Source organism: Ursus arctos, unplaced genomic scaffold (assembly GCF_023065955.2).
Source record: "Ursus arctos isolate Adak ecotype North America unplaced genomic scaffold, UrsArc2.0 scaffold_8, whole genome shotgun sequence".
NCBI classification, from domain to species: Eukaryota; Metazoa; Chordata; class Mammalia; order Carnivora; family Ursidae; genus Ursus; species Ursus arctos.
In genome coordinates, this window is record NW_026623100.1 from 11,623,247 (window position 1) to 11,649,365 (window position 26,119).

At 43.2% G+C, this 26,119-nt stretch overlaps 1 protein-coding gene across 2 annotated transcripts in view; it reads left to right on the forward strand.

Annotated features, from left to right (window-relative positions):
• Nucleotides 1-26,119, forward strand: part of TMEM131 (transmembrane protein 131) — a 239,800-nt gene that overhangs the window by 207,649 nt on the left and 6,032 nt on the right. For both annotated transcript variants that reach the window (XM_026487434.4, XM_057309282.1), the window contains 4 exons: nucleotides 7,494-7,669; nucleotides 11,372-11,493; nucleotides 23,306-23,430; nucleotides 23,636-23,785. In XM_026487434.4, coding sequence (XP_026343219.2) covers nucleotides 7,494-7,669; nucleotides 11,372-11,493; nucleotides 23,306-23,430; nucleotides 23,636-23,785 — 573 coding nt within the window. The remainder of the gene's footprint in view (nucleotides 1-7,493; nucleotides 7,670-11,371; nucleotides 11,494-23,305; nucleotides 23,431-23,635; nucleotides 23,786-26,119) is intronic.

The following is a 26,119-nucleotide window of genomic DNA, read 5'->3' on the forward strand; positions in this document are numbered from 1 at the left end:
AGTCTGCTTCCAGCGAGCTCACGTTTCTGTGGACTGGGAGTCCATGGGACATGAGAGCAGACTGTGCAGAGCAGCCTCTCAGGAAACGTCGGGACCCAGCTGAGGGTCGCGGTGGCACTCCCTCACACTTTTGCCCCTTTTCTCCATCCTCCACTGTAGCTCAGGAGTGAGGAGTGAAAGCTGGAGAGTCAGATTATAGCCCTGTCGGAGTTCTGCAGGGCAGGAGTGGCAAAAAGACCTGGGTGAGACTGCCACGGGGGTTGCTGGCAGGAGAGATGCGTATGCCAGACTGTGGGGAACTTGCAGGATAGAGAAGGACCTCAGGCCAGAAGGAGCCCCACAAACAGGGAAAACATGGACAGTCAAGGGATGGGAGATCCGGCATGTCAACTGCAGGGATGGTGGAAGCGAGAGAATGACAGGAGACTGTGGTCTGCGGGTGAGACCTGAGACTGTAGGGCTTCAGGGAAAAGCAGTTCTGGGTGGTAACAGGTTCTTAGGTGCAGCCTTGGAAATGGGATGTGGAAGTGTAGTGGAAGCAGTTAGCAACAGTGAGGCCACAGAGCTACAGGTCCGCAGTCCCTTACACAACTCTCTGGAAGCCTCACGTATTTGGGAATTCAGATCCTGGAAAGGTATACAGTGCATATACCTTATGAGTCATAAGACTAACTTCAGTTCAGCTGAAGTTGTACCACCAAGAGTTTAGGCATCAAGTTTTGTTTCTAAATGAGTTAGGGAGAAAAACTTGGAGAGCTTTTTGGATTTCAGGGGTACTGATGAGAGATGACTGACCTGACCTATACAAGGCCTGGAGCCCAGGCGATAGGAGGTTGAGAGTCAGAGGAAGTCCACGAGTCCTCTGTGAGGACTGGGAGACATGCAGGGTGCAGTGGTGAGGCCAGACAGTGTGTAGGAACACTGTGTATGCAGTTGTCACAGACGTAGAGGGTTCTGTGTGCGCAGATCTGATCTGCCTTCCAGGCTATCTGCAAGGAAACAGACAGACTAGATTCAGAGCAAACATTGTAAAATCTACCCTAAACTCACCTCCCTCCAAAAGCAGGGCATTTACCAAGTGTTGGTGAAGCCTGAGGCTTGATTGATAAGCTTTCCACTCCCTCCTCCACTACTTATTATATTGTCCCACAGGCAAAGGGAACTAATCCTTGGGGTAAATCTAACCTAATTTGCCTAATAGGGGCGGAGAAGTGGACCTGAGTGAGCGAGGGAAGGGCTAGTATCAGCACAAGAGGAGCAGTATTGGTAGGATTTGCTACCCAAAGTTGTGGTCCAGGGACCAGCAATAGTTACATCACCTGGGGGCCTTTAGAAATGTAGACTCATGGACCCCAACCCAGACTGCTGCATCAGACTCTGCATTTAACAAGGTCCACAGGTGATTGGGATAACACGTATGACCCATTAGTCCATGTAACCAGGGAATGTTCTTGGGAGGTGGGCACGGGTCCCTCTAGTGGGTTTTGGGCAAACAAGGAGTTGCCCTTAAAGGGAGTGGACAGAAATGCCTAGATAGGACAGAAGCTGTCCTCTCCCAACATTAAATTACAGTTAAATGTGCTTTTGAATATCTGTGATACTTGGTTTCTAGAATAAACAAATCCAAAATTAATTGAGTATAATAATTTTATGAAACCCCTACATAATTGAATTCTGTGTACTATAAAGTTCCTGGTCCTGGTACCTTACTGGTTCTGCTTAGTACCACAGATGGTATATACAGCCTTATAAAGGTACCAGAAAAACTAGAACAAAAAGAGTATGGGTATTCTTACAAACTCATTATTAAGTCCTTCCCTGGGTTAGAAGTAAAATTATTTCACTTAATAAGGACTTCTTTTCTAAATTGTATTGAGCTAAACAAGTATCTTCACAGTCTAAGCACAGAACTTAATCAGACAGAATAATATGATTGCTGTGAAATTTTGAAAACAGTATTTGCTTTAGCTTAAAGAACTCCTGAAGAGTTTTTTTCATATGCATTTTTTGGTATGTTTTCGTTTAACATGCTCATATGAAGTTATTATTTGGGGAAGTAAATTTACATGACCAGGACTGACCTAAGTAAATTGCATGTGGGTCTGTATTATTTATTGGCCTCATTTAGACCATTTCAGCAGCCAAAACATGAGGAGGAAGACCGATTCCTGCCAGAATTAGTGCTTCTCTAGAGAGTCTCGTCAGGTGTGACAGCTGACATCACATGGCCTGCCTTGGGTCCACTGCTGCCAGGAACTGCACGTATTCAGAGAAACCACTTGCTGGTACTTGAACCTTTTCTGAAGCAATGCTTTGGGGTAGAAGTTAATGAAATGACTTAAAGTGGGAGAGCAAAAGCAGCTTGCCCAGACTAGTTGATGACAAATTCATTTATTCACTACTTAGTGAAAACAAAAAGTAAATGAGTAGGACGTATTCTTTAAATTTATAATTCATACTTTGCCTCCTTAAAATAATTGGAGGTGGCTTAAATTATTAAAGCCTGTGTAAAACAGTGAATAAAAGACAAAGAGGAGTTTTTGATGTTTTATCTGTTTGTTTTTAATTACAGTGCTCTCTTATCAGAAACCTAGAAAAAACTGAGTTGTTACCGTTAAGTGTTAACTTGAGCAGCATAGTTCCTGGCAGTGAGGGCCAAAGTAAAAAACATTGTTCTATAGTTCTCAGGCAGGAAAAGGAAGTCTGAGAGTGCATGTGAAAAAAACAGACTTTGCTGGCATTGAATTCCAGCTTCCATCTGAGGACACTGATTAAAAGAATGGGCATTTTGTCTTTATTGGAGAGAATATGGGAATTCTTCACACAGATGCTTTATATTGGCCTTCTAACATTAAAGCAGAGCTCTCCTCTCCTCTGCTGCACGCTCAGCCTCACCACGTGCACAGCACTCATGGTGACTATAGTATGTACGTAGTGCTCAGAGACGGAGTATTTGATGAGGTTTAGAACTTCACCGTTGACTAAACGTGCTAGATCTGTGAGATGCAGAGGGTACTCTGTCGCAGATATTATCAGCCTGCCTTATGTTCCTGAACACACAGGTCAGCCCCGAGGTAACCTGCAGACAGGGACAAATGGCTTGTGCCAATATTTTGTATCAACTCAGTTATTAGAAAAAATATGCTTAATTGGGCTTTAAAGCAATGAAGAAATTGTTTAATTGTGACCATTTTTATGAGCAAGCATGGCAGCCACCCACTGGACGTAACTAGTCAACAGTACAATGTCACAACCAGGATACAGGCATGCCTCATCTTACTATGCCTGGCCTTATTGCCCTTCGCAGATAACTGCGTTTTCTTACAGCTTGTGGCAGTCCTACACTAACCAAGTCTGTCGGCAGCATTTTTCCAATAGCATTTGCTCACTTTGTGTCTCCGTGTCACACTGTGGCAATCCTCACAATATTTCAAACTTTTTCATTATTATTAAATTTGTTTGATGATCTGTGATCAGTGATTACAACTCACTGAAAATTCAGATGATGGTTAGCATTTTTTAGTAATAATTAAGGTATGTACATTGGTTTTTTTTTAGATATAATGCTATTGCACACTTAATAGATGACAGTATAGTGTAAAGATAGCTTTCATATGCATAGGAAACCACAGAATTAATTTGACTCACTTTATTGTGGTGGTCTGGCACCGAACCTGCAATATCTCCGAGGAATACCCGTACTGACACTGATGTAGTCAAGATACAGAATGTTTACATCACCGTAATGATCCCTTGTGTGTCCTTTTCTAGCCACACCCACTTCCCTCCCACTCCTATTCCTTCCTTAACCCCTGGCAACCATTAACCTCCATTCCTATAATATGTCGTTTCTCAAGAATGTTCTATAAGTGGAACATACAGTTTGCTATGAAGACCGACTTTGGATTCAGACCTTGATACGTTACTCATGAAAGAGTGAGATGGGATAAGCTTCCAGACTTGGGGTGGCAAGTGTCAGAGCAGGTCATACTGTAGGCGTATTTCAGTGTTTATAAAGGCACAAAACTGACTTGTACAGCTTGGCAGACACTGGCTGAGCGCTTGTTGTGTGCTGGGCACCATGTAAGGCACTGAGGATGGAGAGATCAGTAAGGCTGATCGCTGCCCTTCAGGTGCTTAAACCGTATGAGGAATAGCACCGCGGGGGTGAGGGTTGCCCACCGTAGGTCAGGTAGCCTCAATCAGGACTCCACTTGGTGATGGTGCGAGTAGGCAGACAGAGGGTGAGTGGCCTCACAGTTCATCCAGACGGTGGTGTGAAGCCTGAGGAACCTGTCACTCATGTTGGGTATATCCCTTGGCCACTGCTGGAAACACTCAGTTTTCCTCAGCTGGTTCTCCCTTCAGTTTATACTGTCTTTATTTAGATGGGTTAGTTTTTATATAGATCACGTACCAGTTAAGGCATGTCTACCTTAAGATGGGATATCCTGTGTCGTCCCTTGTGTATTGAGGTAATAATTAATTTATCTTTGAGAGGGCAGTTTCCCTCTGACTTCTGATTCCCACTTACCATATTAGCAAAACATTTTAGACTCTCCTTTCCCTAAAGCCCAGTCTTAACCACTGGGAAGCAGTCCCTGAGGAATAGAAGAGATCCTGGGAACACGCTTACCTGAGAAATCACTGCACCTAGTGGCAAGAGAAAAGCAGAGGCCACCCCCATACGTGCAGCCTTGCAGGGCACATAGGCCTGTCATCAGGCTGATCCAGTCCGAATTCTTATTAATCCTTTGATGAAAGCATGCTCTCTCCCCTCCCACCAGCACTGAAAATTGGAAACAGAAGCAGCCGAAGAAACCATCCAGGTCAGTGGCTGTGTGCTGGGCCGTTGGATTGATACTGTGGTGATTGTGTTGATACCGTGACTAATGATTCTCAGCCTAGTTATGCAGTAGAAGCACTTGGGGAGCTTCTTAAAAATTTACCCACACCAGGTCCCACACAGAACTGCTTAATCAGAATCTCAGGGTGGAGCCCAAACAAAGCGATATTTGTTAAAAGTTCCCTAGGTTAGTCTAAAGTACAGCAGATTAAGAATGGTTGTTACAGACTGAGAACCCAAAAGATGTTTTTAGGATATTTAACTCAGTTTTGGGCATCTTAGATTGGAATTATGTCAAATTAGTTAAAGTGATCCCCCAGGGAGAATATAAAGGAGGAAGAGAAGTTCCAAGGGCTGATCTCTAGGGGACACCAGCAAAGATGAAGCCAGCAAAGAAGTTGCCAGAAGGAGCATAGTACCAGAAAAGGATAATGATGTGTGGTCTGGCAGGAGTGGGAAGAGGGATATTCCAGTGTCCAGTCAAACTTGTGGAAGGAGGAATGCTAGAGGTCATCGGTCTGACCGTTAAGGAATTACTACCATTAACATTTTCAAAATCCCATTCATTAAGGTGCTAAAGATAGAAGTCCATGTGCAGGATATTAAGAAATTAATAAAAGATGGTTTTGGAGATAAAAAGCATCTTTCATGAAATAAGCTTTTTTCACCCAAATTTTCAACTTAACTATTGGTTTGTTAAATGTTTCTTTTTCTCCTTTGTGTATCCATATCTTCAAAATTTGAGCCAGTTTTTAAAAAATCATTTCTAGTGCTTTCCTATTTAATTAAGCCGGTTTTAGGTTATTGTAAATACAGGTTATTTATACAAATAGTGCCTCTCACCCACTGAACATAAGCACGACAGAATTGTATAATTGCAAGTGAGAAATTCATTGCATGGGGAATTGATCTCAGGCACATGGGAAAGTTTGAAGTATTCTCAGCATGAACTGTTGAACTCAGAATCTGAAAAATCAGGGGGCTCATGGGGCCAGAGCCAGACAGGCTCCTTCCCGTTTGCCGTGGCAGACAGGAGCTCCAGCCAGTCAGGGTGGATCTGAAGCTGTTATAATTAAACCAGCTGGCCAATCTGCTAAAACAAAGGCTTCTCAATTTTTGAGACTTAATGTCCCAGTTGTGGTTTCAAGTTTATTACCTCCTGGAATCAATGTGAAAGTAAATGACAAAATGACATTCCAAAATCCAGTCAGAGCTTTACCTGTTCTTTTTCTAGATCAGGTCCAGCAAAGGTTTTCTATAAAGGGCCAGACAGTAAACATGTGAGGCGTGTTGTGCCACCAACTGTCTCTGTCACAGATTCTTGTTCTTTTTTTCGATCACTTAAAAATTAAAAAAAAATCATTCTCACCTCACAAGCCATACAAAACAGGCCGTAGGGCAGATTTCATCCATGGGCCACAGTTTGCCAGTCCGTTCAGGATGCCAAAGTTTGAGTTTCTGGCAACAATTAATAGTGGCCAGGAAACATTGGGATTTAAATAACTTATTTAAGCTCCCTCAAAACGATGTATTTTTATTTTTTTTAATATTTTTTTATTATGTTAGTCACCATACAGCACATCCCCGGTTTCCGATGTAAAGCTTGATGATTCATTAGTTGCGTATAACACCCAGTGCACCATGCAATACGTGCCCTCCTTACTACCCATCACCAGCCTATCCCATTCCCCCACCCCCTCCCCTCTGAAGCCCTCAGTTTCAAAATGATGTATTTTTAAATGGCACATATAGAATGGATGAGGCTGTGGCTTATGTGGCTTCTGCAGCTTTACCCTGCCTGGCTGCCCAGGTGATTCCACAGGTGCCGGAATCCGGGGATTTCTCTGCCATTGCCTAATGCAGCTAGAATGGAAGCTCAGTGAGGGCAAGGGTTATATTGTTGGTGCTACTGCTGTATGCCCAGGACATGGAACGTTGCCTGGGAAGTAGATGTGTTGTGGGTTGGTTTCTCATTTGTCTTGGGAGCATCCACATCTTTTAAAATAGTAGGCTCTTTAGAGCTCTGTTTCACTCTGTCCATATAGAACATTCCATAGTGTTTATTTGCCAGGTACTGCTTTGAGGGCGTTATGCAACTCCTTATTACAACCCTAAGAGGTGTTATCTCTCCTAGCTTACAGATGGGAGGCCAAGGTCATGCATCTGCTTAGGGAGAGCCAGGATTTGAACTCAGCCATCATGGCTCTGCCACCGGGCCTCTCAGCACCCCTCAGGTGATGCATGTGGGCAGCTCATCCTGTGTCACCTTCAGGCTTCCATCTCCAGACAGGTTTGAAAGGATCCCTGGTTTTCGCTTCTGCGATCTTTCAAAGCTACATCATCCTCGGGGGTATTAAAAAGTATTCTAAGACAGACGTAGAGTTGTCAAAAGTACTCAGTTTGCCAAAAATCATTGAACTGTACACTTAAAATGGGTTTATCTTATTGTACACAAATTATGCCTCAGTAAAATTGATTTTCACAAATACTCTCATCAGAAAGTCAAACATGATTTGGAAAGTTTTAATTAGAGAAGAAATAAAGTAGGGAAAGAAACCTTCACTAATTTGGAGAAAAGCTATAATGGCTGTGTTTTCTGAGCTACTTACAAATCAAGAAATTACTTTACTTTGATTTTCATCCCCAGGGAAAGGAAAACCTCTTCAGCGCAAGGTGAAACCACCTAAAAAGCAAGAGGAAAAGGAGAAGAAGGGAAAGGGAAAGCCACAGGAAGATGATCTGAAAGACTCCTTGGCTGATGACGACAGCTCCTCCACCACCACAGAGACCTCCAACCCAGACACAGAGCCTCTCCTCAAGGAGGTATGACGGGCTCCCATAAACAAACGAGGGAAGAAAGTGTCCCCTGCAGCGCGCAAGACACCGTCTCCTAGATGGGGCTTTGATCTTTACCGTAAGCACACGCTCTGGGGATTCCTTCTCCGTGTGCGCAGGTGTGCTAAACGGTCACTGTCTTGCAGGAAGCAGTCACAGCCCCCACCATGGAGGTCTTCATTTCCCCCAGGCAAGAACACTGGCAAGCATGTGGATAAACTAAAGTAGTTAGAAACTGACAACACTGCTTGAAAGTTAGGGACTGTCTGGAATAGTAACCGCTCTGTCTCATGAAATTTGCTTCAAATTTTAAGTATCAAAAGAGAATGAGAAGAAACTAGACCATTTTAATTATATGGGACTTTTCCTGTCTTATCACTGCTGGGACAGCGGGCTTCAGTAGCAGCTCACTCCTCCCACAGTTAGGGCAGTGACTGTCCTGGAGAAAGAGTGTGGCCGGGGGAAAGACCCCAGACTTCAGTGGTCACCCGGAACTGGGGACCCAGCTCAGCACACATTACCACGTCAAGAAAGCCGCCTCACTTCTCCAAGTCCTCAGCTCTCAGGGTAGTCACCAGCGTCAGATAGTACTGCAAAATGCCTGGTACTTAGTGACATTAGGTAAATGGAAGGTCGAGTTACTGTTGTGAACAGGTCTGAGACTGTGAGTTACAAGTGCTGTGCAGAAAAGTGAGGGCATAATTCTATTTTGGCATTTTTAGATAACTATATTCCAGATTTAATATGATCCTAATATAGCCTTTAATATCATAGGACCGAATTTCCTTTTCAGTTTTAATCTACTGACCTAAGGAATTATTTCTTAAAGATATCTAACAGTGTCATCTGCATGTTCACTTTTTTTTTTTTAAGATTTTATTTATTCATTCAACAGAGATAGAGACAGCCAGCGAGAGAGAACACAAGCAGGGGGAGTGGGAGAGGAAGAAGCAGGCTCACAGCAGAGGAGCCTGATGTGGGGCCCAATCCCATAACGCCGGGATCACGCCCTGAGCCAAAGGCAGACGCCCAACCGCTGTGCCTCCCAGGCGCCCCTGCATGTTCATTTTTTTAATGACATTTACATGTGACTTATTTTTCTTGTCAGCTCTCTTCCCCTTTGCATCCGTCACATTTGGTGGGGTGCTCTGTACGCCCTCAGTACTGCACAGTACTGCAGTTCTGTACCGTATTATATCCTAACAGATTCCTTCAGAGAAGCAGAATGCCATCTATTCGTCTTTGAGTAGAATCCCATCAGTTTCAGTGATACGAATAAGCATTTAGAAAGCGTTTTCAGGGCAGGCTTTCTTCACATTTCCTCATTTCCTTTCCTGCTTTTCTGGCTTTTTTCCTAACGCTTCTCTCCAAGTGACCCCACCTGCCACCATTCTCTGTGCACCCCCTGGCATCATTCTCCCCACTCTGTTCGCTTCCTTCTGCTTCCCCCATCTCCTTCCCCACCATTTATTTCTTAGAGACACAGCACAGACTCCTCCATGTGGCCTCCATGCCCACTGTCCTCCCTTCTGACCGGTTTTTAGTCCTCCTCCTCAGTGCTCTTCCTTATAGTTTGTGTGCTTTTATTTCTTGGTGACTGATCTGTTTGCCAGTGTGTGTGTTTTCTTCCTAACTAGATAACAGACTTGACAGGTCACTATCCCATAGATGGTTTTTCCAACCTTCTTCTACCCATTCAAAGAGGAAGGCTTGAGTGGAATATTACATGGCCATTAAAAGGGATGGGCTCTCGCTATTTGTCACAGCACAGATGGAGGAAGTTATGCTAGGTGAAAAAAGTCAGCCAGAGAAAGATAAATACCACCTGTTTTCACTCGTGTGGAATCTAAAACACAAAACAAATGAATTTTTTTAAAAAAGCACAATCAGACCCACAAATGCAGTGAACAAACTGGTGGTGGTGGCCAGAGGGGAAGGGGTTGGGGGATGGGCACAATGGGTGAGGGGAGTGGGTGATACAGGCTTCCAGTTGTAGACTGAATAAGTCACAGGGATGAAAGGCACAGCATAGGGAATGTAAGCAATGATATCACAGTAGCATTATGTGGTGACCGATGGGAGCTACAGTTGTGATGAGCGTAGCGTAACAGAGATGTTGAATCACTATGCTGTACACTTGAAACTTATGTAACATTTGTGTCAGCTATACTCAAAATCTTTAAGGCAAATTAAAATGAAAAAAAAAAAAAAAGGTACTGAGCACCTGAGTGCCAGACCTTGTGCTTGGGAAACAACAGAAGACAAAAAGATCATCTCTTTGTCCTCAAAGAGCTCATGGTGTACAAAGTCCTTGATGAGTCAAGTATTCAAGAAATACTTCTTGAATAACCCAGAATAGTCTTAAAAGGTGTGTGGACAAGAGGGTGATTTAGCCCTTTCTCTGGTTATTTACTCCTTTCTCTGGTTATTTACTCTGTACAGTTAAATAGATTGACCTGGAGTGACCTATTAAAACCCAGGTTGCCTTAATGACCATAAATAGTGAAGCTGGGTAGCATCTCATTTACCTTATGCCAGTAACTCCTCCCATACCCACAGCTGTGCCATTTTGCTGAGCATGTCCTTCCCCTGTCCGTCTCCCTGACTAGCCTCAGTGCAATTCTCGCACATGGTGCTGCTCCAACTATGTGTGATGAAAAACCAGGGTGTTTTTTCTGTCTGTCATATAGGTGGTCCTATTGCACGTAAGTGGTACACACCTATGCCACATGCAACTCCCCAGCGAGTTCAGTAAGACCCGAACAGGATATGCCCTGTTTGGGAGACAAGTCCGCTGGTCTCATGCTTGGATGCCACAGCAGTGTGGACTTACTATAAACGTACGTAAGTGCAGCTTCCGTACTTCCCGGTCAGGGACCAGAAACTGCAGTGGGCCAACAGTGACACAGCACAGCCCCAAGGTGCAGCTTAGGTGTGGCCTCCTCAGTGCAGGCTCCACACTCAAGCCAGGTAAGACAGCCCTTCTCTGCTCTGGTTGGAGCCCGCACACAGTTCTACACCAGGTACAAGTTCATCTCCAGCCATCATACGCATCTGCCTCCTGCTAGACTTCACAGTCCTTGGGGAAAGGGCCGAGGCCCCCGTGGGCCCCCATTGCCTAGCACCAAGTGGGTGACCAGTAAGTGTTGTTGGTTGAGTAAGTGACTGAATAACGAAGCCCTTCTCGTTGACGGTGAATGGTTAGCATTAAAGCCACCATAACACTTTCATAATCACACTTCGTGAACAGGTGTGAACGCTTATTGCTGCCTGCATTGCTTTCTTGCCCTGGATTTTACCTGTACTTAGGATTAGGAACTTTGCCAGAAGTGTAGGACTTTGTATTGTACTCCAAGCTGACTTTTCTTGTAAAAGAGCGAGGTTTTACCCCTCCACCCCGTGCTTAAAAATGAGCAGCTACCAATTTGCTGCTGCCACTGCCACCACCAACCCCAGGCAGGATATCAGTATAAGTAAAATTCCTTATTATTCAGGCTCGCCAAAACATAATAAATCAAAGGCTAAAAAATTGACAGAACTACAATAAAGGTAGAAAGGAGTTTATTGTTTTTATACATATAATGTGTTGAATCTGCTACGTCTTTGGTTTTGTGTCTCTGTCTTCATACAGGACAGTATCACTCATTTTTATGAATCCTTCTCAGCAATTAAGTGTACATTTTTTAACAGGATACAGAAAAGCAAAAGGGAAAACAAGCCATGCCTGAAAAACATGAAAATGATATGTCTCAAGTGAAGCAGAAAAGCAAAAAACTCTTAAAGAAAGAAATCCCGACAGATGTGAAACCCAGGTAAGAAAATAAATGTATGCAGCGAAATCAGGTATACATAAGAAATAACTGGTGAAATCAGGTCATGTTTTTGTGGTGGGTTGGTTACTATGGGGTTTCTGCAGCAAAAGCCACGACTGCATCGTGTTCCCCTCGGGTTTTTTCTAATGCCTTCTGTTGACTGGGGACCACATGCTGCTGATGTCAGACATGGAAAAGGCAGAGATGATGACTTGTTATGAAAATTTAGGATGGAATTTTAGGTTGGTAATTTATTCCCAGGCAGAGAGCCATTTCAGTTCTGTACAAAGGTGACCTTGATGGTTTAACCACAGGTAGGAGCATAACTCTTCTCAGAAAGAGCTCTGAATCTGTTCATTAACCCAGAGCTGCGTTTGGGTTCTAGAATTTCGTGCATTAAAACTTGAAAGAATTTATTCTTACCTGAAAAATGCTCAGGGCAGGGGCACCTGGGTGGTTCAGTCAAGCGTCCGACTCTTGGTTTCGGTTCAGGTCACGATCTCAGGGTCCTGGGATCAGTCCCCGAGTTGGACTCTGCGCTCAGCTGGAAGTCTGCTGGAGATTCTCTCCCTCTCTCTCCCTGAGCCCCTCCGCCTCTTCTCTTTTTTTCTCTAATTAAAAAAAAAAAAAAAGTGCTAAGAATTAACTAGGAAATAACTCCATTCCAGTCACCACAGAACAGGATTCTGATGGGCTTCACAGGGAAGGCTTACTGCCGAATGTGTTTCCTCAAATAAATGAAGGAGTTGAACTATTAGGTCATTAACTAAGGTTACTTTCATTAAAGCTTAGATCTTCCAGATAAGCTAATTTTAGTTTTAGCATTGTTCATGCCCTTCATAGTTGATCGTATAAAATGGCCATCAGCATGGAAGCTGATATTTATTTACCTTCTTGTGTGATAAGTGAGCATTGACCTAGGAAGTTGAAGGAATTTGGTACAAATTACTAAAGGAAAGCATTGTTATCATTAGAATTGCCCTTACATTTTTGGAAGGTCTGTTCTTACTCTGATTCTGGGAATAATACATGAGCTTTCCCGAAACACCAATAAACTGGACTCTTTCCCTAGACAGCTTAACTCAGGCACAGGCAGTCTCTTCCATAGAACCAACAGCTCCTAAGAAATTAGGTGTTAACTCTAGTGAAATGAAACCTCGTCCCTAAATTTATGAAGTAATACAGCATATGGCAGTCATTAATTACTAATGGAATATTTATACCTAAAATTCACTCTTATGTGCAAATTGTTATTGGAGCCAATCGCACAGTTTGTTGAGAACAATCTAACCCAGCTAGAAGCAATGTCAAGTGGAGTAATGGTTGACACACTTGGATCTCTCCTGAGAGAAATCAACCGGAGGCACTAATTAGTGCTAACACCATTCTGGCACGCGAGGACGGGAATAATACTCTGGTGATTGGGGATTATTCTTCTAGGCCTTTTGCAGGCTTAGGTGATTGATCAGATATTCCTAAGTAAATGGGGCTAAAAAATACAAATTATGAAAAACCATAGTTTTCATGGCGATCTTGTGAGAATAGACAATCGTGCTATAATTCTTATCACAAATTTAAAATCCAACCTTCTAAAAATGATCGTAACAAAACCATTCCGTAGGTGACTTTTGCCAAATCTGCATGATTAGCCTTGATGCCCGAGCTGTCAGACATAATTTTTTTAATAATATTTTTTATTATGTTAGTCACCATACAGTACATCCCTGGTTTTTGATGTAAAGTTCGATGATTCATTAGTTGCATATAACACCCAGTGTTCCATGCAATACATGCGCTCCTTACTACCCGTCACCAGCCTGTCCCATTCCCCCACCCCCCTCCCCTCTGAAGCCCTCAGTTTGTTTCTCAGAGTCCATAGTCTCTCAGGCTTCATTCCCCCTTCTGATTCCACCCCCTTTCTTTATCCCTTTCTTCTCCTACCGATCTTCCTAGTTCTTACGTTCCATAGATGAGAGAAACCATATGATAATTGTCTTCCTCTGCTTGACTTATTTCACTTAGCATTATCTCCTCCAGTGCCGTCCATGTTGCAGCAAATATTGAGAAATCGTTCTTTTTGATAGCTGAGTAATATTCCATTGTATATATGGACCACATCTTCTTAACCCAGTCATCTGTTGAAGGGCATCTCGGCTCCTTCCACGATTTAGCTATTATGGACAAAGCTGCTGAACATTGGGGTGCATATGGCCCTTCTCTTCACTACGTCTGTATCTTTGGGGTAAACACCAGTACTGCAATGGCTAGACCATAGGGTAGCTCTATTTTTAACTTTTTAAGGGACCTCCACACTGTTTTCCAAGTGGCTGTACCAACTTGCATTCCCACCAACAATGTAGGAGCGATCCCCTTTCTCCATATCCTCTCCAACAATTGTTTCTTGCCTTGTCCATTTTTGCCATTCTAACTGGCGTAAGGTGGTATCTCAATGTGGTTTTGATTTGAATTTCCCCGATGGCTAATGATTTTGAACATTTTTTCATGTGTCTGTTAGCCATTTGTATGTCATCATTGGAAAAGTGTTCATATCTTCTGCCCATTTTATGATTTATTTGTTTCTCGCATATTGAGTTTGAGAAGTTCTTTGTAGATCTTGGATACCAGTCTTTTATCTGTAGTATCATTTGCAAATATATTCTCCCATTCTGTGGGCTGCCTCTTAGTTTTTTTGACTGTTTCCTTGGCTGTGCAGAAGCTTTTTATCTTGATGAAGTCCCACGAGTTCATTTTTTCTTTTGTTTCTCTTGCCTTTGGGGATGTGTCATGAAAAAGGTTGCTTTGGCCGATGTCGTATAGGTTGCTACCTATGTTCTCCTCTACAATTTTGATGGATTCCTGTCTCACATCGAGGTCTTTCATCCATTTGGAGTTTATTTTTGTGTATGGTGTGAGAGAGTGGTCAAGTTTCATTCTTTTGCATGTAGCTGTCCAATTTTCCCAGCACCATTTATTGAAGAGACTGTCTTTTTTCCACTGGATGTTTTTTCCTGCTTAATCAAAGATTAGTTGCCCAAAGAGCCGAAGGTCCATTTCTGGGTTCTCTATTCTGTTCCACTGGTCTATGTGTCTGTTTTTGTGCCAGTACCATGCTGTCTTTGTGATCACAGCTTTGTAGTACAACTTGAAATCTGGCATTGCGATGCCCCCAGCTTTGTTTTTCCTTTTCAACACTTCCTTGGCAATTCATGGCCTTTTCTGGTTCCACACAAATTTAAGGGCTGTTTGTTCCACTTCTTTGAAAAATGTCATGGGTATTTTGATTGGGATAGCATTGAAAGTGTAAATTGCTCTGGGTAGCATGGACATTTTAACTATGTTAATTCTTCCAATCCATGAGCATGGAATATTTTTCCATCTTTTTGTGTCTTCTTCAATGTCTTTCAAGAGTGATTTGTAGTTTCTAGAATATAGATCCTTTACGTCTCTGGTTAAGTTAATTCCAAAGTAACGTATGATTTTTGGTGTTATTGTAAATGGGATGGATTCCCTAATTTCTCTTTCTTCAGTCTCATTGTTTGTGTATAGAAATGCAATTGATTTCTGAGCATTGATTTTGTATCCCGCCACATTACTGAATTGCTCTATAACTTCTAGTCGTTTGGGGGTGGATTCTTTTGGATTTTCCATATAGAGTATCATGTCATCTGCAAAGAGAGACAGTTTGACTTCTTTGCCAATTTGGATACCTTTTATCCCTTTTTGTTGTCTGATTACTGTTGCAAGGATTTCTAGTACTATGTTGAATAATAATGGCGAGAGTGGGTATCCTTGTCATTCCTGATCTTAAGGGAAAGGCTTCCTGCTTTTTCCCATTGAGAATGATATTTTCTGTAGGTTTTTCATAGATGGTTTTTATGAGATTGAGGAATGTACCCTCAATCCCTACACTCTGAAGGGTTTTAATCAAGAAAGGATGCTGTAGTTTGTCAAATGCTTTTTCTGCATCTATGGAGAGAATCATATGATTTTTGGCTTTTTTCTTGTTGATATAATCTATCACATTGATAGATTTGCGAATGTTGAACCACCCTTGCATCCCAGGGATGAATCCCACTTGGTCATGATGGATAATCCTTTTAATGTACTGTTGGATTCTATTAGCAAGGATCTTGTTGAGAATTTTGGCATCCATATTCATCAGGGTAATCGGTCTGTAATTCTCCTTTTTGATGGGGTCTTTGCCTGGTTTGGGGATCAAGGTAATATTGGCCTCATAGAGTTTGGTAGCTTTCCTTCTGTTTCTATTTTTTGAAATAGCTTTAGGAGAACAGGTATTATTCTTTGAATGTTTGTTAGAATTCCCCGGGGAATCCATCAGGCCCTGGCGTTTTGTTTCTTGGCAGGTTTTTAATCACGGTTTCAATCTTTCATTAATTAATTGGTCTATTTAAAAAATCAATTTCTTCCTGTTTCAGTCTTGGTAGTTTATAGGTTTCCAGGAAGGATTCCATCTCTTCCAGATTGCTTAATTTATTGGCATAAAACTGTTGATAAAAGTTTCTATTAATCCTTCCTATTTCATTGGTGTTGGTTGTGACCTCTCCCCTTTCATTCATAATTTTATTAATTTGGGTCCTTTCTCTATTCTTTTGGATAAGTCTTGCCAGTGATTTGTCTATTTTATTAATTCTTTCAAAGAACCAGCTTCTAGTTCTGTTGATCTGCTCTACTGTGCTCCTGGTTTCTAATTCATTGATCTCTGCTCTAATCTTGATCAACTGCTTTCTCGTGCGTGGATTAGGCCTGTCCCTCTGTTGCTGTTCCAGCTTCTTGAGGTGAGAATATAAAAACTGCATTTTAGATTTTTCTATTCTTTTGAGTGAGGCTTGCATGGCTATGTATTTCCCCCTTAGGACTGCCTTTGCATTGTCTCATAGGTTTTGGACCATTGTGTTTTCATTCTCGTTGGTCTCCATAAATTGTTTAAATTGATTTTTGATTTCCTGGTTTATCGAATCATTCTTGAGCAGGATGGTTCTTAGTCTCCAAGTGTTTGAGTTTCTTCCAAATTTTTCCTTGTGGTTGAGTTCCAATTTCAGAGCGTTGTGGTCTGAGAATATGCAGGGGATAATTTCAGTCTTTTTGTATCGTTGAGACCTGTTTTGTGACCCAGAGCATGGTCTATTCTTGAGAATGTTCCATGGGCATTAGAATAGAATGAGTATTCTTTGGTTCTGGGGTGTAGTGTTCTATATATATCTATGAGGTCCAACTCGTCGAGTATGGCATTCAAAGCTCTTGTTTCTTTGTTGATTTTCTGCTTAGGTGATCTATCTATTGCTAATAGTGGAGTGTTGAGGTCCCCTACTATTAACGTATTTTTATCTATTTATCTCTTTATTCTGGTTAAGAGTTGGCTTGTGTATCTTGCTGCTCCACTGGTGGGGACATAGATATTTATAATTGTCATATCCACTTGTTGGATACATCCTTTAAGAATAATATAGTGCCCTTCTGTGTCTCTAACTATAGTCTTTAGTTTAAAATCCAATCTGTGTGATATGAGAATTGCTACCCCAGCTTTCTTTTGAGGTCCATTGGCGTGAAAGATGGTATTCCATCCCTTTACTTTCGGTCTGAATGTATCTTTAGGTTCAAAATGAGTCCCTTGTAGACAGCAAATGGATGGGTCATGTCTTTTTATCCAATCTGCAACCCAGTGGCGTTTATGGGAGCATCAGGCCATTTACATTGAGACTGATTATTGAGAGCTATATCAATGATGCCATGTTGCCTGTAAAGTCTTTGTTTCTGTAGATTGTGACTTTCTGTTCTGTATCACTCTTGGGGCCTTTTTACTTTTATAGACCCTCCCTTAATATCTCCTGTAGGGCTGGTTTCGTGGTTACGAAATTGGTCAGTGACTGGCGATTCTGGAAGGTCTTTATCTCTCCATCAATTCTGAATGACAGCCTTGCTGGATAAAGGATCCTTGGCTGCATGTTTTTCTCTGAAAGAGCTTTAAACCCGCCCCCCCAACTCTTTCTCTCATTCCAGGTCTGTGTAGACAGGTCTGATGTAATTCTCATACCTTTGCCTTGGTACGTGAGAAATTTCTATGCCCTGGCCGCTTTCAATACTGTATCCTTGGATCTAATATTTGTGAATTGCACTATGACCTGACGTGGTGTAGGTTTGTCGTGGTTGAGCTTGGGAGGGGTCCTCTCTGCCTCTTGGACACGAATGCTTGTTTCCTTTGCTAGATTAGGGAAGTTTTCAGCTACAATTTGTTCAAATATCTCTTCTAGACCTCTGTTTTTCTCCACCCCCTCGGGGATGCCGATGATTCTGACATTGGAACGTTTCATTGAGTCAGTAATCTCCTGTAACCTACATTCTTGAGATTGGATTTTTTTGAGCCAAGTTTCTGTTTTAGCTTTCTCTTCTACTAACCCATTCTCCAATTTGCCGATTCGTTCTTCTGCCTCATTCACCCTGGCCGTCAGAGCCTCTAGTTTTGACTGCATTTGATTCATAGTATTTTTAATTTCTTCCAGATTCACTCTCATTTCCACCCTTAGAGATTCTATATTCTCGTTAATATTTTCGTTAATATTTTTTTCAAGTCTACACATCATCTTGACCATTGTTACTCTGAACTCCATTTCTGACAATTTGGTTATATCCACATCCATCAGTTCTGTGGCAGAGGCCACAGACTCATTGTCTTTTCTTTGCTGGGGGGGATTTCTCCTTCTCGTCATTTTGATGAGGAGAGGTTGTGGGGTTGCCCAGAGCCCAAATTATTGACCGGGACCCAGGCAGTGTGCACTTGTTTTATAGGGACCTTAGGGATGTGGGCTTCTTGATTTTTCAGCCTGCCTTCTGGGGGAGGGGCCTGCCGCGCTGATACTCAGGCAACCCTGTTCGGGTAGAGTCTCGGCGTCCCCTGCGAGGGGGGATGGGGATGGGCACACTGTGAGCCGGTATTTCCAGCCTTTTGTTCTCTGGCGGCTTTCCCTGGGGTTTGCTGTGCCTCTTCTGAGAGTCAGAGCAGCAGAGGCCGAATCCCAGCCTCTGTCTCAGAACAGAGGTATGACAGACTGTTCTCCACTGAGCTCCTCTGATCACTCTAACTCTGTTTCTGTTGGTGCTGCTCAACCCTGCAGCGTCCCGGGATGTGCGCCCCACACCCGGCGTCCCAGCCCTCACTTCCAGGGCCGGCACATCTCTGTCCTTTGTGTTGCTAACACCCCCAGCCACCAGCCGCCCCTGCGCGCTCCAGAGCTCCCTTTCAGTGTGGTTCGCACACTCCAGATCTCCGGTTTTCAGACTGGTCGCACATGTTCCCCAGCTCACGGTCTCAGTGATCTCAGTCCGTTCTCTCACGGGTGCCGTCCGCGAGCCTGCCCGCTCCCCCATGCAGGTGGCTACCGCTTCCCGGCGCCCGAACGCGGCGGCTCCCTCCCCCTTCCGTTTATCTTCCGATATCTGTGCGCGGTTTCACGGCTCCCCGCTTCGTACCTCAATACTCAGCGCTGGAGATGTTCATTTGAAGAGATCCAGATGCATCTTCCTGCGTCTCAGGCTGATTCCAGCTCGACTCAGGGGACCAACTGAAAAAGGGGTCCCCTACGTCTCCGCCATCTTAACTCCTCTACCCAGACATTAATTTTTTAAAACAGATAATACATGTTAATCTTACCCTCATCCCTTTTCCACTGACTTCTGTTATGTTCCCAGTTATTATGAAATAAATTGACCATTAGCAGAATTACCATAGCAAAACCATTCCACAGGTGATTTTACCCATTCTGCGCTGTGTATTAGCCTTGATGCCTGAGCTCAGAGACATAGTACTTTTTATACAAATACTACATGTTAATTTTTACCCTCATCCCTTTTCCTCTTCTCCGGTATTCTGATTTTTTTATAAAGTAAGTTGACCATTAGCAGATTAAATTTTGAAAATCTATAAAAGATTTCGTTTGACTGCCATTAACTTTGTAAGAATTTCATTCTCTGGTCAACAAACAGCCGCAGGAGCCCACTCTCTGTCGGCCCTCGGTCCTGGGACCGTCACAGGGTAACTCATGTCCTCTTGGTGCATAGGTAAGAGAAAACCGTTACCAGCAAGACAGTTTAAGTAGTGTCTTCCGAATTGTCTTTTTAAATTGTCTTTTGTAACTGGAGAAATCCATATGTAACCTTACTCTTCTAATGTCCTTAATTTAATCATTTTAAGCTCACCAATCTTGTTTTGTGTTTTTCCAAACTCAGGGATCAAAGTATTAAAAGAGTCAGAATTCATTAGTACATCACGCAAAAAGCTGTTAAACAAAGACAGTTTTTGCTTTCTTTTTTTTTTCACAAGGAGTAGACCACATATTCTTTTTAATTTAAATTCAATTAATTAACATATAATGTATTAGTAGTTTCAGAGGTAGAGGTCAGTGATTCATCAGTCTTATGTAACACCCAATGCTCATTACATCACGTGCCCTTCTTAATGTCCATCACCCAGTTACCCCATCCCCCTACTTGCAACCCTGTTTGTTTACTAAAAGTCTCTATGGTTTGTCTCTCCCTCTGATTTTGTCTTATTTTATTTTTTCCTCTCATCCCCTATGATCTTCTGTTTTGTTTCTTAAATTCCATGTATCAGTGAGATCATACAAAGACTGGCTTTTTTAATAACCAGAAACGTGGCCTCTCTGAATAGAGCCATTCCCGGTCTACACTGAGTTATGACAGTACAGGCCTTGCTCTGTCACTCAGGTAGAATCACTGCCAGTCCTGATATTAGTGATACCCAAAACTCCTGTTACCTCAGAAGTGCTGTCAGTGTGTTACTCTGTGATTCCACAATCTGCAGGGTATAGACGCACTCTTAGAAAGAGATACCATTAATAAGGCATATATGTATTACCACCTTCTTTTGAAAGCTTTATATGATTGGGAATAAATGTTCCATATATCAGCCAAAACACTGATATTCTAATATTAATAAACATCAGTGCACTTAGTTCACATTTGCTTTATCAAAAATTAGTCTTTAAATATTGTCAGTATTATTGGGGTGTTATGTTATCTCTAGGCTACAAGACCCAATCCCGAAATGTTGAGGAATCTGTTTTCTTACAAATAGATAAAATATGATAAAGCCAGAGCATTGTCTCAGTCGTGGTCTCTGCCTGTACAGCCACATCCCACCATGCTCCCACAAGTTCACTTCAAAAAATCATTTCCTGGGAGCGGGAGCATGGTGTTGCAATGGCAGAGACCCGGTCAATCCATCTTGGCCAGCTTGACACCATAGAAGTAAGTGGACCCGTAGACCTCCAAAGACTGTATTTTAGGTCCAAGATGGCAGGGAATGAGAGTTCCATCTCAGGCACAAAAAGGACAGCAACTCTCCATTCATCCTTCTGTTGTCTGTTTGTTTATTTATTTATCAACACTTTACATGTCTACATGACTTAACTATAATAATCTAAAATGGGGGGGGCCTTCATAGAATAATTGTACTCTCTACTATTCCGCTCTGTCAGCACACTCAGCTCAGGGCCGTGGGCACCACGTTTCACACCCTGGCCCAGACTGTGAGCAGTGGGAAAGCCCTAACCTTGGCTTCAGCTCTCTGCCTTCCCCCTTCCGCACACAGGGGCATAGACTGTGCATTACGTGAGTAAAAATAACGCCTGGCATCTGAACCACCTTACGGTTTTTCCCTTTGAGAGTCATTTAAATTAAGTAGGCTCTTACCTATTTTACTGAGGTTTCTTGATAAAGATCATCTATCTAGCTTAATTTTGGAAAGTATGAATCAGCAAAAATAAAATAGTTGTCTGGCACCTTTTTTCTTAAAAAGCCAACTAGTTTTACAGTGGCACAGAGGTGTGCTTTGTATAAATAGCCCCAACCCCCCCTACTTATAAATGACTTACTTAAAAATAACTCCCACACACCCACCTCTACCACCACCACCAGAGGGCTGGGTGTCTGTTTCATGGGAGTTTTTTTTTTTTTTGGTTTTGTTTTTTTGTTGTTTTTGGTTTTGTTTTTATTTTTTAAGATGGAGTTTTTAAATAACACTGTCAGTCAGAAGTGGGAGGACATGGAAGATTTATAAAACTGTAGCATTAATACTCTTGCCCGTAAACAGTGAATTTTTTCCCATTGGTTTGTTAACCAGCCAAAAATTCTACCTATTTGGGTTAACAGAGCCCCTTGGATTTTTGATTAGCTCTTTTTCTAATTCCGAATATAATACCTATTTATTATAGAAAATTTGTGAAATACAAAGAAACGAAAGAAAATGACCTTTAACCTACCATATAAATATTTGTAAATAGCCTGTGTTAAAATGTGTTTATTTATACTATTAATAATTATGTATTCTGTCATCTGCAAGGTTTGAACCATTCTGACCTTTGAGATCTGGTGTGAATTAGTACGGTGGGCTGCCCCTGTCCCAGAACCTAGCAGAAATTGGCTGCCTTCTCGGAGTGAGAAATTGGAGTAGCAACAGCAGGAAGATGATGTGGTGCATAAAAAATAACCTGAAGGATAGACTCAGGGAGGCCAGAGTGGTGTGTTGGAGTCACACACCTGAGGGTTGGGGATAGGGCAGGAAGTACCCTAAGGTGGAAAATGCCAGAGACACACCCATTTTAGAACATCTACGTCAGCCAGTAAACTTTGCTGACAAAGTTTTTAATGAGAAGCAAGCTGTCTGCTTAGCCGTGAACCGACAGCTTTCTGGCCATCACCGGGAGAATGGTGGAGATCACTGATGACTTTTGGAAGAATTCGGGTAAGGAGCCACCGGGTTCTCTCAGCTGTGTCTCACCCTTCCCCGGAAAATGCCCTTCTTGGACCACATTAGCTTAGCTCGTGTCAGAGGCCTTCCCAAGCCTAGGACTTGATCTTGGTGGGCAATACAGAAGCAACTTGAATGTTGTAAAGAATGTCCTTATGGCCTAGATGGGTAACATTGCTCACACTGCTACCTTCTATAGGACATCTATGCATTTCTCCTAGAGTGCTTCTCTCCCAGCAAATTCTAATGTTTTCTTCATCAGGCTATGGAAACTTAAAGCAGCCATCATGCCTCCCGCTTTGCCTTGGACAGGAAGTTCAGAGCCAATTATTTCTATTTATACATGTTTATTATGTTAAGCTTACATCTAAATCTTTTAGAACACATATACACTCTAAATAAATAAAAATATTTTAATTTTTGCACAGGGTTAACCTTGAGTTTAAGAATAAAGAAGAAAATTTATCTAACCCGACTCACCCTAGAGCTCAGGCAAATCTTGAGTCCTGCTGCTCTGCAGTCAGCTAGCCCAGGAACTTAGCCCTGGTTCATTTCATGGTTTCTGTGAGAAAAAGGTACAGACCCTTTGACATTTTAAGTCTGAGACCTTTCAGAATCTCCACATCCAAGAATCCTCCTAGTAGTCCAGACCCTGGAAGAAACTCATTCACAAGTAAAATGACTGCATTTAACAGCCCCCAAAATAGCGTGTTTGTGCTAAAGGCTTTATGCATATTATGTAGGGTAGGTGCTCTGACCCATTCCATAGTACCAAATAATGGACCTCAGTTCATTGTCAGCACTCAGAGTAGCAAAGGATAAATCTCCAAGTGTTGAGTGTCTCCTGAACCGTCTTGGACACGTTTGGAAAGCAGCCAGTGTTAAGTTAGGACCATGACTACGTAGTGTCTGAGGAAGCCAGATTAGAAAAACATATGCAATGGAAATTGTAGCGTGATGGGTGACTTCTACTCTCTGCTCCAAAATGAAGGCATAAATTTGAATTTTCCATCCATGATTGTCTTTCAGTTCTTTAGAGCTCCCTTTTACCCCCCCACTGGAAAGTAAACAACGCAGAAATCTCCCAACGAAGATTCCTCTTCCAACCGCATTAACAAGTGGATCCAAATCACGAAATTCCCAGAAAACAAAAGGTATTTTCATTTGACCATACGGATACTTTCACGATTCACTGTATTAGTAACTATTTGTTGTAAGTTACCAGTAATTGAGTAGTAGTTGTCCGTCCTATGAAAGGCTCCGGTGGTGTTCTCATCCTCATTAGAAGGTTCATTGAAACAGACCTGAAAGAAAGGAATTATCCTCCATTAATGATTTTTTTTCCTGATTTTTGTGCAGGTACAAATAAGTTAGTGGATAACAGGCCACCTGCCCTAGCAAAATTCCTCCCAAATAGTCAAGAACTAGGCAACACCAGTAGCTCAGAAGGTGAAAAAGACTCTCCGCCACCGGAATGGGACTCCGTGCCAGTTCACAAACCCGGCAGCTGTAAGTATGGGGGATTAGAAACTATGGCGCCCCACTCTGGGCAGGAAGACTCCACAGGACATATTGCTTCAAAAGGAGGCCTGGCGTCTGGTCTGCGGGAGCCCACTCGTACCAGCCAGCCACAGCCCGTTGTTCAATAGTCTGCCATTGGTGAAACTGGCGTAGCTTGTTTGGCTGTCAGGGGAGTGTTTACACCAGAGAAACCCGTGGACAGTTCACATGAGGGCTCTTTTTCCAGAGCTGGTAGACCACACCACTTCCCGGTGCACAAAATGGGAAGATCCATCTGGAGCGGTGAATCATCCAGAGAAATACTTCTTTATGAAATCATTAACTCAGCCTAGTTCCCCGTACATTCACAGTGTAGTAATCATTTTTGTAAAAAATTCAGTCTTCCTTCAACTTGACCCACATCTTTTACAAAAACAGCCTGTGTGAAGGTTTCATTATGTTACCCACTAGCTTCTTGACCTTGTTTGTCAGACTTGGCCTACAGTAAGTCATGACAGTAGCACAGGCTACTAAAATAAGATAGAGGTCCTCGCCCTAAATACTTAGGACCCAAAATAGAAGACAACAGAGACAAGCCAAGGGAGGGGCCTAATTACAGGGATTTGGGGTCAAGAGAGGACCAGCTTGAGGACTCATTCATCTACGGTGTTAGAGTGAACTCACACTTAGCCAGTTTGTGCCAAAGGGAAAATCAGGGTTGAACAGAAGATTGTTTGAGGTAAAGGGGGATTTAAATGAAGAGTGGATGATTGAAGCCCTCGGTAAGGTAAATGAGGAAAAGAACTTGGAAATCCAGGTGTGGTATATGTGAAGCATGGCACCTTTTACGCTTTCACGTATATATATGTATACACGGGAAAGAGAAGCTTTCTGTGTTAAAACCTGTAGCCCCCTCTTTGCCATGAGACGTTCTGGTACTTTTTAATACTTTTTCTTTTTTTTTTTTTTTTTGCCTGGGATGAGATACAAACCTAAATCCCTGGTCATTCAAGAGATCTTGAACGAATCTCTCAGTAGTCCCAGTGTCCAGGCTGGATGCTTTTTGTTTCCTAAATTCCCCTCTGAGGTTTCAGCTGGACACTGGTCTTTGGCTTCTCCTTTGTGATTTGGGCCGTTCCATATTAAACAGACATCACCTCCGCCACAGAGGGAGGTTTTCAGCATTGGGGATACAGTGTTCCCAGGGAGCCAGTTTCGTAGGGTTATCTGCGGCCCAGTGGAGTCAGCATAAGCTCTGCTGCTGTGGCCCTACCATGTAGAGGTGATATCAGACACACTGTGCTGTAGGAGCTTCCGAGGCAGGCAGAAAGGTGGAGAGCTTTGAGATGGGCCCTGAACATGGGCACTGAGTCAACAGACAACAGAGCAAATAAGAAAGGGATTAGCCACATAATCAAGAGTGAGAGCTAGTGGAGTGGAGACAAGGACAGTGAATAAGGTGGCAGCACCACTGAGGAACCTCAGAATCCTGGGGTCGGTCCAAGTGGCACTGGAGATGGGGAATGAACGGAGAGCTTGGGCTTCAAGAGGAAGGGGGCTTAGCATGGCAGTGCTGTAACTGCTGCCTTGACACAGCCAAGGAACATGCAGCTTTATCCAGACCCTGAGCCCTGGGGGTTTGGGGAAAACCACGGGTGCGGGAGAGAATCACAAGGGACGTGGAACCACCGTGCTGAGCAGGCTTCAGTTTTTTCTGGAAGTGAGATGAAACAGACCCTTCACAGAAAATGGGAGTAGAGCAGACTGTCCTCGCTGCAGACAGGGCCTGCACGGGGCAGGAAGGGCCGTCGGGCAGGGATGAGGTGGGACTGTGCCAAGGTGGAAGGGCTGCGCTTGGCAGGGATAGGAAGGGAGGGTGACGAGACGGGGCAGTTGTGCCAGGATAACTGTGGGTACGTGCGCATCCTCACAGCCCGGGGGCCCGTGGAGACTGAGCTTGCAGAGGCCAGAGACCCTTCCTTACACCTCTTCGAATGGCAGTGGCTGGGGCAGGGTGCCCCCCCCTGCGCGTGGTGGGGGGCGCCAGCTGATGCAGTTTTCTCAAAGAAGTTATGTGTGTTTCCTCTTAGTGCAGAATGAGTATTTCACAACAGAAGTTTTTTCTATGTTAAATTTCTCAAACAACTATGTACACGTTATCCTAAAGGACAGTAGGGCTCTCGTAGGAGCTCGTGTCCTTGTAAAGCGGACTGGGGCGGCAGCGCCCCAGGCGTGCCTGCGGAGTGCAGGGTAGGGTCAAGCTATGGGACTCAGGGATGTTCCCCCCACCCCACACCTGCCGCAGGTGTGAGCCTGGATGGAAGTACAGGGACTCGTTCCTGT